Source organism: Geotrypetes seraphini, chromosome 18 (assembly GCF_902459505.1).
Source record: "Geotrypetes seraphini chromosome 18, aGeoSer1.1, whole genome shotgun sequence".
In the NCBI taxonomy this organism is placed as follows: Eukaryota; Metazoa; Chordata; class Amphibia; order Gymnophiona; family Dermophiidae; genus Geotrypetes; species Geotrypetes seraphini.
Window position 1 is genome coordinate 3,142,707 of NC_047101.1, and position 13,005 is coordinate 3,155,711.

The following is a 13,005-nucleotide window of genomic DNA, read 5'->3' on the forward strand; positions in this document are numbered from 1 at the left end:
AGGTCAAAGACCAGTGCCCTAACTGAGACTAGCCTTACTTGCATATGTTCTGGTTCATCAGGAACTTGTCTAACTTTCTCTTGAATCCCTGGAGGGTGTTTTCCCCTATAACAGCCTCTGGAAGAGCGTTCCAGTTTTCCACTACTCTCTGAGTGAAGAAGAACTTCCTTACGTTTGTACGGAATCGATCCCCTTTTAACTTTAGAGAGTGCCCTCTCGTTCTCTCTACCTTGGAGAGGGTGAACAACCTGTCTTTATCTTGAATTTATCTTCATTATCTTGAATGTTTCGATCATGTCCCCTCTGTCTCCTCTCTTCACTCCCTCAGCCCTTCTGCTATTTCAATTTCTGTCAATACCCACCCCACCCCCACCCTCACCCCTTTTTTATGAAGATCCTAACGGAACCTTCTCATTGAGGAACCTCTACCCTCAATGCTCTTTCAGTCCCATTCTCATTTCCTTTTTTGCCGGGATAGGCACTTGGAATCTCTCGGAGAAAGAAATAATGGTTACTGCGGATAGGCCGTTCCCCCGTGTCCCTCCCATAGACATCCCCCCCCCCTCTTTGGGTTGGCACAATGTTATGAAGTAGTGCAGAAATCAAAATTAGTAGCAAATTAACATTAATAATTGTCATTAATGCCTTGTTACCTCATTAATTTGCTTCATGTCTGCCCTGGACACCAAACTTCGAGCCCCCTAAAGAGAATCTAGGGGCATTTGTACAGGATCATTATATACTGTCTTTGGTTTGTTTAATGCACCTAATGCTTGTGCTCTGCATGTCATAAACACGTCTTACAAGCGCTTCTGTACTGATCGAGGCAGCTTTCATATCGGAGATTTCTAACCTTGTCCTGGGGACCTCAGAATCATGGGGGTTTTCAGGATATACACAATGCTAGATGTGTCTCCAATGTATGTAAATTGTTTATTGAAAGCTTTTATACTGCTACTAATGACTGGGGAGTCAATTCAGAGCGGTTTGCAAGAGCTTCAGTAATGGTGTTAGTGTTACTATTTTCTGAGATTGTACAGAGTCATTGGGGGTATCCTGAAACCTGCCTGGTAGTGAGGCGAAGCTTTTCAGGTTTATAGGAAAGTAACAACACAGCTCCCGGAGACTCAGATGCTTGGTTCTTGAAATTCTCTTCAGAGGGAGAGAGCTCCTGGCCAAGCTCCACTGTCTTCCGATAATCGCCAGGGTCCACTATAAATGCGCCTGTTTAACTTTCAAAATCCTATATGGTATCCTCCCTCCCTTTATCCCTCTTTCTTGGGATTCCTCAAACCCTAATACCACCAGATCCTCCCACAAATTAAAACTATCCTTCCCCTCACTAAAAGGCATTTCCCACACAGGAAAGCTAGGGACCTCCCTCCACTTCAAAATCACTGAGCTCTGGAACAACCTTACTTCCCCTCTTCGGAACTTGAGCTCTCTCCAAGTTTTCTGCAAACATCTGAAAACCTGGCTTTTCTCAAAAAATGTAAGTCTCCCTCCAACTTAGGAATCAAGGAAACTCTTATATCTTGGCATCCCAAGTCCTCTAAATTTTCTTTACACTTCTACCTCTAACCCTCTGTTGTAGTTCCTTCCTATTTCTCCTACTGTAAACCGCGTCGAGCTCTACGAACGTGGAGATGATGCGGTATACAAACCTAAGGATTAGATTAGATTAGATTAGCTTGGTTACAATATTTGCAAGTAACACGATCCAGAAGTAGTGCTTTTCCCACAGTCAACATACAGACCAGACAAATTCTCTCTTACAGAAACTTTCAGGAAACCTCACAGTGGCAAATGAAGACACCATTCCGATGCTGATGAATATGTTACAATTTTATTGTAAGCTGAGCACTTTACTATTTACAAGACATGAGTGTAGAGACTCGACAGTCTTTTGTGATGTAAACAAGAATCTTCTGAGCCAGAGAGGAAAGTCTGGAAATCAAAAGGAGTCAGCCCAGAAATATTTACACAATTCAAAATAGAACTTTGTACTCACAAGAGAAGAGTCATCAGGATCATCTTTCATCGAGCGATTTTGGTTAAATTATCTATGAAACTATAGGATCTGACATGTAAAAATAGAAGACAATATTCTTTTGTTTATAAGGTGGACAGGTGAAAGGGAGGAGCGAGAAAGTTCACAGAAATTGATTCCATTGAAGGTTAAAATATACAGGACATAAATAAAGACAATAATGGAGCAAAAGGGTGAAATATAAAAAAAAAACACAACCCAAAAACCTCTACCAATCTGAAAACAAACAAAAAAATAATAATCCTGAAATGGTCATCAGTTATTTAGTCAATTATTAGCAGTATCCCTTAGAAAAGTAAAATTTTAACTTATTATAAATAGCGAAGCAGTTATTTCCTGACCCCTAACCTTCCGCTCCCCTCCAAAAAAAGCAGGTGAGCTCTAAACCCATTGAGGAAATGCCTCGGCAGACACGGATGGCTTCCTTTCACTTATGTTGGGTTCTGATCTCTGCTCAATGCCTCCAGCTCCAAATCTCCCAGTCGTTCCCCCCACCCATGTTATCATCTTTCTGTTGCTGAGAGGCAACTCTGAAAATGCTTAAGGCTTTTCTCAGGTCAAGGGCGGTGGGTCCAACCTTAGGAAAAAGAAGGGGTTTCGGGAAGCTTCCAGTTTGGATTGGCCACTGTGAGAACAGGCTACTGGGCTTGATGGACCTTTGGTCTGACCCAGTAAGGCTATTCTTATGGATTAAATCCTTCAAGTGGCTTGAAACCATAGCATTGGATGAACTGACACTGGAAATTGCATTAAATTTATTGGGTCAATTAAATTTTAAAACCTCCCAGATGACAGAGGAATGATCTGAGTGACCTAGTGAGGAGAGTGGTCTGGTTCCCTCTTGGTGAGTGGCACGGGCTGGTAGTTTGCAGACTGCACCCCCTAACAGCAAGTTCTGGTACCTAGCAGTGGATGAGGGACCAGACACACTGTCCTTTCTTAGCCACCCGGATAAGAGAAATCAACAGACTGCTAGTGCTGAAAGTGATGTGGCCGTCACTTTGAAGTTAGCCACAAAGCCAGCAAGCAATCATTAGTTTTTAGACCCTCTGGCAACCCGCTGTTCAAGCGTTTTGCCACTCACCCTTTCCCGCCTGGCATGATGCCTGAATAAAAACAGTAGACCATGTCCACAGCTTCCCAGCAGCCTCTCTCCATCTGTGGCACAGGCCAGGGAAGCGCTCGGCCCTGAGGTCTGCCATGCATAGTCTCCCCCCACCCCAACACACACCCCTCCAAGAACAGGCTGAGCAGAGACCCACCAGTATTGCTAGAAAAAAGTAAAATGGCTTTATCTAATGTTACATAAAATCACACCGAGTGAGTGCCAGAAGCACAGCAGTAAAGACCGACTGTCCTTCTCTAATCTTAATGCTTCCTTAAGTCACTAGGAACAAGCATTGCTCGCAGCCATCAGCTACTTTTGGTTAAACATTCAGGGGTGTAACATGCACCCCATTTTATACATGGCCTTAGGGAGCACACGACAGCTCCAACCATATGTGCGTATTTGGGTGTCCTGTGCACGGATGTGCAGGGTTGCATAATGCAAAACACCTTTTGCCCACAACAACATTCAGAAGGCCTCAGGCAACATAAATGTCTTTTATTGCATCTCATCCTATCCCGTAAGCTCAGCTTTTCTCCCAGAGCACTCATTGGACACAGAGAATTCTGCACCGTCTCTTCGTCAGCCAGAGGAAAGCGGAACTAATGTTGTAGAGAGCAGAGGGAGGAAACCGTTCTGCCCCGGCTGCAGTGCAAGTCATTCGAAAGACATCTTCTGTTATTGGAGGAGTTTTACCTTCTTTAATCAAAGCAGACTGTTCACAGGAAGGGGGAAAAAAGGATTTGCCGCTGTAGGGACTCAGTGATCAGTTTTCTGAACTATTAGCACAGCACAGAACAGTACTATATCCACCCTATAGGTGTCATGGTAAGCAACTCTACAGCAAGCGCATAGCAATCACATGTAAACATCATTGTGTGAGGAAAGAGGAAGAGGTACAATGAGGCGTTTGTCAAAGACAGATCCGAAATCCCAGCTTCTGATGCCCATGCAGAGAAATCCAAAAATCCAAACCATTTCAAGGCTGTTGGATTCTTGCTAGACAGGTTTCCTCTGTAATGAGCTGGTGGATCTTGTGGGTACAAGACTTAAAGTTCTCCCAACGTCAGCAGGACAAATGGCTTTTAAGACAGATTCTGAAATGATAAAACAACCTGAAAGTCGGAGAATTTGAACAACCGGCTCGCGTATCACGTCAAGCTGAATTCTAGGGAAGACGATGGCTTATGTTGAGAGACCGAATAATTCATTTCTGCTCCAATGCACGTCAAGAGCTCAAAGTTAGTCATTCCCTTGAGGCAGTGGCAAACTCTTCACACCAAATTCAAGGCCTTTTCTTAGCCTTTCGGAAGGGAGCGTGTCCGTCTCGTCGTGTTCAACGTAGGCAAAATATTCAAAATGTAAAAGCACAAGAAAAGCAGCAGCACAAAATCCTGATTCACCCAAAGAGGCGGAGCCCCAGCCCTCACGTCATCTGACTCCTCCCTGCGTGCCTTTCTTCTGGTTTCTGTTTTTGGAGAAGTGGAGCAAAGAGAGACCTCTCGGTTCCCTGCCAGCCGCCGACTGGCAGATATTTTGATCTGGAGGGAGCGTGTACAGGCACCTCCCAGAACGAGAACCTGGTCTCTTGCTGTGTGCTGGGATTGATTCGGTCTCTCTCTCATAAACACCTCATTACACTGCATAGATGAAATTAAGGAAGGGTACGTTACAGTACATGTGAACTATAAATACATCTTTAGGCTATATTTTTCTTCTATTAAAAATGAGTTTATAATTTCAATTCTATTCACAACCAACATTTTGTTATCACACACTACAGACACAAATGTGAATGGTGAACACACCTGCAGCTTCACTACTGGTGGGGGAGGGGAGGGGTAATGGAATGCCTGAAAATACACCCTAAAACCCACCAGTGGGAAGCAAGGATACTAATGTGTGGCAGTAGGGCGTCAACACACCATGGAAACTCACAAACGGAAGCAGCTTTGTTCAATGTAAACATCAATTTTAAAGGATAAAAGTCTTTCGTTTTTTTTGTGTGTGTATATATTTCTTTCAAAACGTAAACATACTGGAAGTGCCTTGACTGAGGTATTGAGGTATTCCTCGAAGGTTAAGGCTGTTATCGATGTAGGGTCCTCTGGGCCTCCCTCAGCAAGCTGTCAAAATCCATACACTCATACTTGGTCTTCAGGGAAGGTGTGGAGGGCTCTTCTGGACTGGAATCTGCTTTGAAGATGAGGGAAGAGGACGTGAGTTTATACAAGGACAGAAAACCAGTCGGGGAGGAATTACGTTGGACTCGTCTGCAAGTAGGGTGGAACGATATTATTTATTAGAGATAATAAGAAGTAGCAAATAGGGCAAGAAGATTACAAAAATATAATGAGGGTTACACAAAATAGGTCACATGATTAATTAGGCTAGATTACAGAGGTGTCAAAGTCCCTTCTTCGAGGGCCGCAATCCAGTCGGGTTTTCAGAATTTCCCCAATGAATATGCATATGCATGAGATCTATCTGTATGCACTGCTTTCATTGTATGCTAATAGCTCTCATGCATATTCATTGGGGAAATCCTGAAAACCTGACCGGATTGCGGCCCTCCAGGGGGGACTTTGACACCCCTGCTATAGACCGTGTGTCTGAGAATAACCAATTCTTAATAAGCCAAATGCCTTATAGAAAGGCTGCAGATCATACAGAATACTTCTGTTAAAATGATATTCCATGCAAAAAAATTTGACCATGTTTCACCCCTATTAATCAAAGCACACTGACTGACTTATAAAATCCTCCTCCTAACGTTTAAAACTAGACTTCTTCTTCCTTACACCCCTCTCAAAGCCCTTCTCAGCAGTCCCTGTGATCAAACTACCTAAGAGAAGAAACAAAGTGAAGCTTTTCCATTGCAATTGTCCTCATAAGGACGATTCGATATTCCCTTGCCTTGTTCCTTTTTTTAAATTTTCTAATTCTATCCCTGTTTCCTTTTGAAACTGATTGGGGATTCCCTTGCCGTGATCAGCTCAGCCGGCCGCGTCTCGTTTTGAAGGTCTGAAAAGTAGACCAGCATTTTGAAGGATTACATTTCAGGCGTCTGTCATGGCCCCAAGGAGACGCCTAGGGCCGCTTCCAGGCGAAACCACACCCACGCCTAGCCTTGGGGGTGCTTAGGTGTTCCTATGCATTTCCCTAGCCCCACGACAAACGCTTACAGTGTTGGTGTCCTGCCTCAAGCAGCTTTTTTTTAAAAAAAAATCATGCTTCCTGATTGGCTACCAGATGGCAGTAAGACCCCCATTTGTCCTGGGCCCCCAGCCACCTTTCAAAAATGATTAAAATAGATGGAGGCTAGGATAGAGTGGGGGCTCTATTTTTGTAGGTCCTCAGGCACTGCCCTAGTGTCTCAATGGTCAGTCCACCCCTGGGAGTCGGGGAAAACTCCAGAAATAAATACTGGGGTCAGATCATTACATGGGGCTAATTAGACCTCAGGACTGCAGTTCTGACTCTCTTCATTTTTGGACCCAGCATGTGAGTCTAAAAACTCCTCACCGTCTTCTCCTGGCACTTCCAGAAATGTAATATACAGGAACAGGAAGTGGGGCAGAATTGACCTGTTAGGTCCTATTCCGGGTGGAGTTCTACCTCACTGTGTCCGCTGGTTGCTAGCAAGAGGACACCGACACCCTCCCTCCCATATGCACCCCCCAGGATTACGTTTTGCAAGTCAACATTTAATTTTTTTTCTTGCATACCGATTTTACTCGTATTTTATTCTCAGTTTAGACTACTCCCATTTTTAGCTCCCTTAGGTCTAAAAGAGACCTGACCCTACTGCCTTCCCCTTCCTCTTTTCTGTCTAGGGCAAATTTGGTAAAATTAGCCTAATCTATATGTAACAATGCAACTCTTTATATCAGGGATTGCCTCAAACTAGCTAAAAAAAAGATTACAGGCTGTCCAAAACCCTGCAGCACGCTCAAAAGTTAGAGGAAAAAGAACTGATCGTGTAACGACACTTTTGACTGATCCGCATTAGTTACAATTCACAACCCTTTCTGATACATTGGTTAGACAAACTCATCAACCTAATTTAAGTCCATCACAACGATGTGTGCCAAATCTTCCTTCACCTGAGCTGATCAGGTCGACTTCTCCAAGGAGACATTTAGCTACACAGGACCAACCCAGGGAAATTAGCGGCTTACCTAGCTATTTTGGTTTTCGTAAGCAAGCTGTTTACTGATTTGTAGTTAAGATGGAGAATTTGTTGTTGCTGTTGTTATATATTGCATTTTTATAATGATTGTTTGATTGTACATTGCTTTGAAACTATGGTGGAAGATGGTCTATTAAATTAACGCATCCTATCCTAAAGACACTGGAAGCAGGCAGAACAGGGGGAGGATTGGATAGCTACCGCCACTGAAAAATATCCAGTTTTTGGCCCCTAGTACAAAAGCCTATAGAATCCTGAAAAAAGGCAAACAGTTGGCACATCTAACCCCCTGAGTCACATCTGATAGGACTTCCTCACCCCCCACCCCCAAGCATCTGCTCATCTCTAAACGCTGTCCTGTTTATGGAACGATTCGCATTTTAAAGGTTGTTGAACACCAGAAGACCTCAGCCTCGCCATCTTATTTCCCAGGAATTCCCCAGTGCCGTCTTACCCAGGTCAGTGTAACGAGTCCAGAAGAAGTGTCTGTGACCTCCGTAGCTGAGTTGGAAGGAAGGCTCATTCCTCTTCCTCAGTGACGTCCCTTTCCTCAGTGACAGAGCAGCATCTTCAGAGCAGCGGTAGGTGATCAACGCATACTTATCCTCTCTTAAAAACAAGAAATAAAATGGTGATCAAACTGTCTCCTCTTTCACCACCTAGCGTTTTCACGCTTACAAGCCACACAAATTATTCAGCCCAACTTCATAATGATTGCAAAGAAAAGAATCACTTCGGACAACATTGTGAAGCAGAAGGACACACTGACTGGGGATAAGGGCAGTTTTTGATTTTCTATTTCCTGGTAACATTTTCATATTTTATTTGTTTATAGAAGTCCCAAATTAAATGCTTCTGATGTAGACATTATTAGCGTGAAAAGAGTCAATAAAAACATCCACAATTTGAGATACTGAAGATAATCATTTGTATATAAGACCTCTTCACTATCTCAAATTGTGGATGCTTTTATTGACTCTTTTCACGCTAATAAAGTCTACATCAGAAGCATCGGCTTCCACAGTTCTACGGATCAACGTCCTTGTTGATTTCATTTGTTTATAGAAATCCCAGTTAAATCTAGAATTATTCTCCTTAGAAGAGATATGGAAAGAATTCTGGAAGAGGCCGAGTGATCTTTGTTACCAACATGGAAGTAGAAATCTTGAGAAGTAAACAATTATTCCCCAACATGGCAAGTATCAGCCGCTAGTGACTAGTGTAACCCAAAAAACAAATGGGAAAAAAAATCTAACCCTTTATTTGGCCTTGTTGCTCAGAAGCAACATGCGTCTTCTATGGCTCTTCTGGAAGATCTGCATCTCCAAATGCCTTTGATTTGGCACTGTCACTTTTGTTCAACATCGAGTTATGTAAAGCAACCGTTTCACCGTTTAATCAACTATCAAAGCAAATCCCACAGGCACATAACTATTTAAAGTTATCGCCACTCATTTAAAATGTTTTAAATCCATATAAGTTGTGTTCATAATTGAAAATGGATTGAACCATTGTCATTCTGTTGATATTGCCCGTACCTTGAAAAAAAATCTGTACTTATCTCATCAAATAAACCTCGGCACAGGCCGTATTTCACTGATGGCTGCCTCAGGAAGTCAAGGGAGAAAATCTCATAAATGAATTCCCCTAGATCAACAAAGTTCCACCTGCTGATCTAGGAAAGTTCAACTATGAGAACAACCTATATGGATTTAAAACATTTTAAATGAGTGGTGATAACTTGCACTAAGTCACTGACTGGCGAATGCTACTGGGATTGTAAACGATTTGGTTTAAAAACAGAATAGTTGCACAATGGTGATTTTTGAAAGTCCTGTGTAGGTGGGCTACCAGGCAGTGCCCATATGGGGCCTGGCTTCACGCAGCGAGTGGTGGACGCCTGGAATGCTCTCCCACAGGAGGTTATTAAGGAATCCACTGTGCTAGGATTCAAAGGCAAATTAGATGCACATCTCCTTACGAGAGGCATAGAGGGTTATGGGTGACTAAAACTACCTGACAGGGCCTCCGCGTGTGCGGATCGCCGGACTCGATGGACCATGGGTCTGATCCGGAGATGGCAGTTCTTATGGAATCCATGTTACACCTGGCTTCTTGGCCAGGCTCTATGGCAGCAAAGCCCTTCCATGAAGGTCAGGACTGAGGGCCAACTCACCTATTGCTTTGACTCAGGACTCTGCACTCTACTATCTCCCCAAACACTTCAAACCGTTTCTTCAGCTCGCTGGAACTGATGCTTCTGGAGAGGTTGCGAATGCAAACCATACGGCCTTCGTCCTGTGCAGAAAGAGGTAAAAAATCTTTTAGTTCTCATTGAGTTGTATACACTTGCCTTCATCAGCTGCAGGGCCCGAGGTCTCCATCAAAGATCCAGTCATCACTGCCCACCTGGCATTACACATGGTCTGCTGCATGTCATTTCTGTGCGGGGGGAGGGGGTGGGGGGGACACAGGGCTCAGAGATGAACAGGGAGGGAAGTTTAGTCATGGCTGTAGTTTGTGTTAACGGTATCCAGTGTGGAGATGGATTCTGTGCCAGGGCTGGCTCTGGTTCATGCACCTTGGCACTAAAACACGCTCGTGTCTCATGCAGCACCAATTCTACATTTGCTTCCTGGAAAGGGCTTCCCAGGAAGAGGAGGCAGATATTAGATGTATTTTCTTAAGGTCTGCTGCCTCCAGTAAAAATCTGAAATGCTTAAAAGGTTTTCACTGAAGAAGTGATTGGAATAAACAGAGTGATGACAAAGAAATTCTTCTTAGAAACATGAATGTTCTACATTGGAGCCGTGATGAGAAAGCTACTGCGGTGGGTGGGGTGTACTTTTTTGTAACTTTGGGGTTGTTTTGTTATTGAGGATGCTCTTTTGATAAGCCATGTAATGAAATGGAAGTAAAATAAACATACAAATGAAATGTGCAACAGAGGAGCAGAGTTAGAGAAAAGGTAAAAGTAATCGAAAGCGGCTGGGAAGGAGCCCAGTATGAAATGAACACTGGGATATAAGAGTGTCAGCCTTTGGCTTCCTCTCTACCGCCCTCTACTGACCTCAGATTGTAGTGGATGAAGAATAGCTTGAGATGAACGAACGCCAACAGAAGCTTGGATAAGGAAGAGAGATGGGGCAAGTTGGAAGGGCAGGTAGGGGGGTCTAGTGAGGGGTTTTTGAGGAGCATGTTTGAAGGGATCGGGGGACAGTTGCAGAGGAAAGTGAAAGATTGAGGAAAAGGGATGACGATAGGAGAGAGATGGGTAGGAATCGGATCAGAGGAACGGGGAGTGTGTTTGGAAGGTGGCAGGAGTTGAAGGATGGTTGAGAGAACGGAGTGGGGGAAGGGGAGCGGCAGTATCATGGATTACATTCCCTTTGTGGAAATGACAAACACCACCAACCCAGCCAGCTGATTAACCCTTCCCCTTAACTGTATCCATGACATCCTGTTTGTCTGTCTTGACTGTTTAGATAGTAAGCTCTTTGGAACAAGGACTGCTTTGGTTTTTTTTTTTTTTCTTCTTTGTGACTCTGTGTAGCGCTGTGTGTGTCTGGTAGTGCTATAGACATAATTCATAGTAGTAGTAGCATTCATTCATTCAGAGGGAAAAGTAAATGATTTACCACCACTACAGATCATTTATATAGTGCTACTCAGTGTACGCAGTGCTGTTCACATTATACGTTTTTTGTCCTCTCTCCTTCTCTGGATTACTGAGAGAATAGTGTAGGCTTTTTGTAGGGCTGTCGGGGAGTGGCGAGAGTGGTACAGCTCTTCTCTCCTTTCTGCTCTTTATCTTTTACTGACCACTACTGGTAAAGCTTTGGTCTGATTTAGGAGAGCATTTTTGGCTCACCCCTTCCTAGCTGGTGGCCTTTCACCTCCCTGGCTGGGAATCCTAATTCACTACATAGAGCAGGAAGTAGTCGGAAAGAAAGGGCACTCATAAAAGACCGGAAAGAATGCCAAAACCCATGAGAGAAAGTTCTCAAACGGTATGGAACCTCTCCCAGAAGCTGAGTGCCCCTTCCTTTCTGCTACGGAAACTACAGGATGTGGACAACCTCCCGGGCTACTCACAATGGCCTTTTCTCTCCTCTTCTGCGTATGGCTCTGGCTCCTTTCTCCACCGTGGAACTGGTCCTGGCACTTCTCTCTATTCTCACATCTGATTAAAAACAAGGAAAGACGTGAGGAGGTCTCGATACAATTTTACACCCCCCACCTTCCCAAAAGATTACAGGCTCCTAATATCTGTGGCTTATAGCGTCAGCTTTTCTGAAATGGATATATAAAAATAAAAACCTTGAAGATGGCCCGAACAAGAGCAGAATATTAAACATACCACTGTTGGCAGCACTAAATGAGAGAGATTTCGAGGTGCAAGGGAGGAGTGGCCTAGTGGTCAGGCTGCAACCAGAGGCTGTGAGTTCAAATCCCACGCTGCTCCTCGTGACCCTGGGCAAGTCACTTAATCCCCCCACCGGGACAGACAGGGAAAAATGCTTGAGTACCTGAATGTAAACCACTTAGGCTGGAAGTGGTATATAAATGCTCAAATACATAAATATCTCCCACTGTACCAAACGCCCCCTTTTCCTCTACTGACTTCAATGCCTGTGTGAGGTGTTGGACTCGTAGCAAAGGTAACTAACGCTTTCCCGTTTCTATTATACAACAGTAAGAAGACCTTCAGCTCTGCTCTGAGTGTCCCACTGGTTGCTCATTCTCCAGGCTTGATCTCAAATTAAAGTGGTATTTATAATGCTGACATTTACCCACAGAATCAGGAATGAGACCATCGAGAAACTGCACAGAAGCCACCAAGCAGTTTTCAGGTCGCGAGGACTCTCAGTCTGAATTCTGGCCACTGAGTGAAAGATTCTGCAGTGCCGCTGAATTGCCAGCAAAGCGACAATGAATTATTCCATAAAGATGCACTTAACCCTTTATTTGGCCTTGTTGCTCAGAAGCAACATGTGACTTGGCACTGTCGCTCTCACAGAAACATACAAACATAGAAAATTGATGGCAGAAAAGAGCCAAGGCCCATCAAGTCTGCCCACTCTATTGACCCTCCCTCCTAGCTACCCTTTGAAATATCGTGCTCTGATGACCCATCCCCTTAACTCTACCCTCCTAGAGATCAGACCTGGGCATCCCATCTGTTTTTAAAATCTGCCACGCTGCTGGCCTCGATCACCTGCACTGGAAGCTCAACATCGAGTTATGTAAAGCAGCCGTTTCACCATTTGCCAATTAAAGGTTTAAGCAGCATAGGAAGGGGGGTAAGGACTTGATAGACTGCCTTTCTGTGGTTGCAGTCAGAGCATTTTATATATTATATATGATACAGACATTTAAATACTTGAAACGTACTAACATAGAACCAAATCTTTTCCAGAGAAGAGAAAATGGTAAAACTGGAGGGCATAATTTGAGGTTGCAGGGAGGAAGACTCAGGATTAATGTTAGGACGCCCTCCCGAGGGAGGTGGTGGAGAGAAAACGGTAATGGGATTCATAAATGGGTGGGATAAACGCAGAGGATCTCTAATTAGAAAACAAATGGTATAAATTAAAGAACTAAGACCGGTAATGGACAGACATAGAAACATAGAAATAGATGGCAGATAAGGGC

The 13,005-nt window shown here is 43.9% G+C and overlaps 1 protein-coding gene across 3 annotated transcripts in view; it reads right to left on the bottom strand.

Annotated features, from left to right (window-relative positions):
• Positions 1-1,836: 1,836 nt before the first annotated feature.
• Positions 1,837-13,005, bottom strand: part of PPARGC1B (PPARG coactivator 1 beta) — a 108,418-nt gene continuing 97,249 nt past the window's right edge. The window contains exons 9-13 of one of the 3 annotated variants that reach the window (XR_004537503.1): positions 11,446-11,533; positions 9,527-9,648; positions 7,805-7,959; positions 5,198-5,354; positions 1,837-4,798 (exon numbers count right to left, since the gene is read on the bottom strand). Coding sequence is in view for 2 of the 3 variants with exons in the window: in XM_033927491.1 (XP_033783382.1) it covers positions 5,248-5,354; positions 7,805-7,959; positions 9,527-9,648; positions 11,446-11,533 (472 nt within the window). In the remaining variant the exon portion in view is untranslated. Of the gene's footprint in view, positions 5,355-7,804; positions 7,960-9,526; positions 9,649-11,445; positions 11,534-13,005 lie in introns of all 3 variants that reach the window. The other 2 variants (XM_033927491.1, XM_033927492.1) reach the window with 2 other exon arrangements.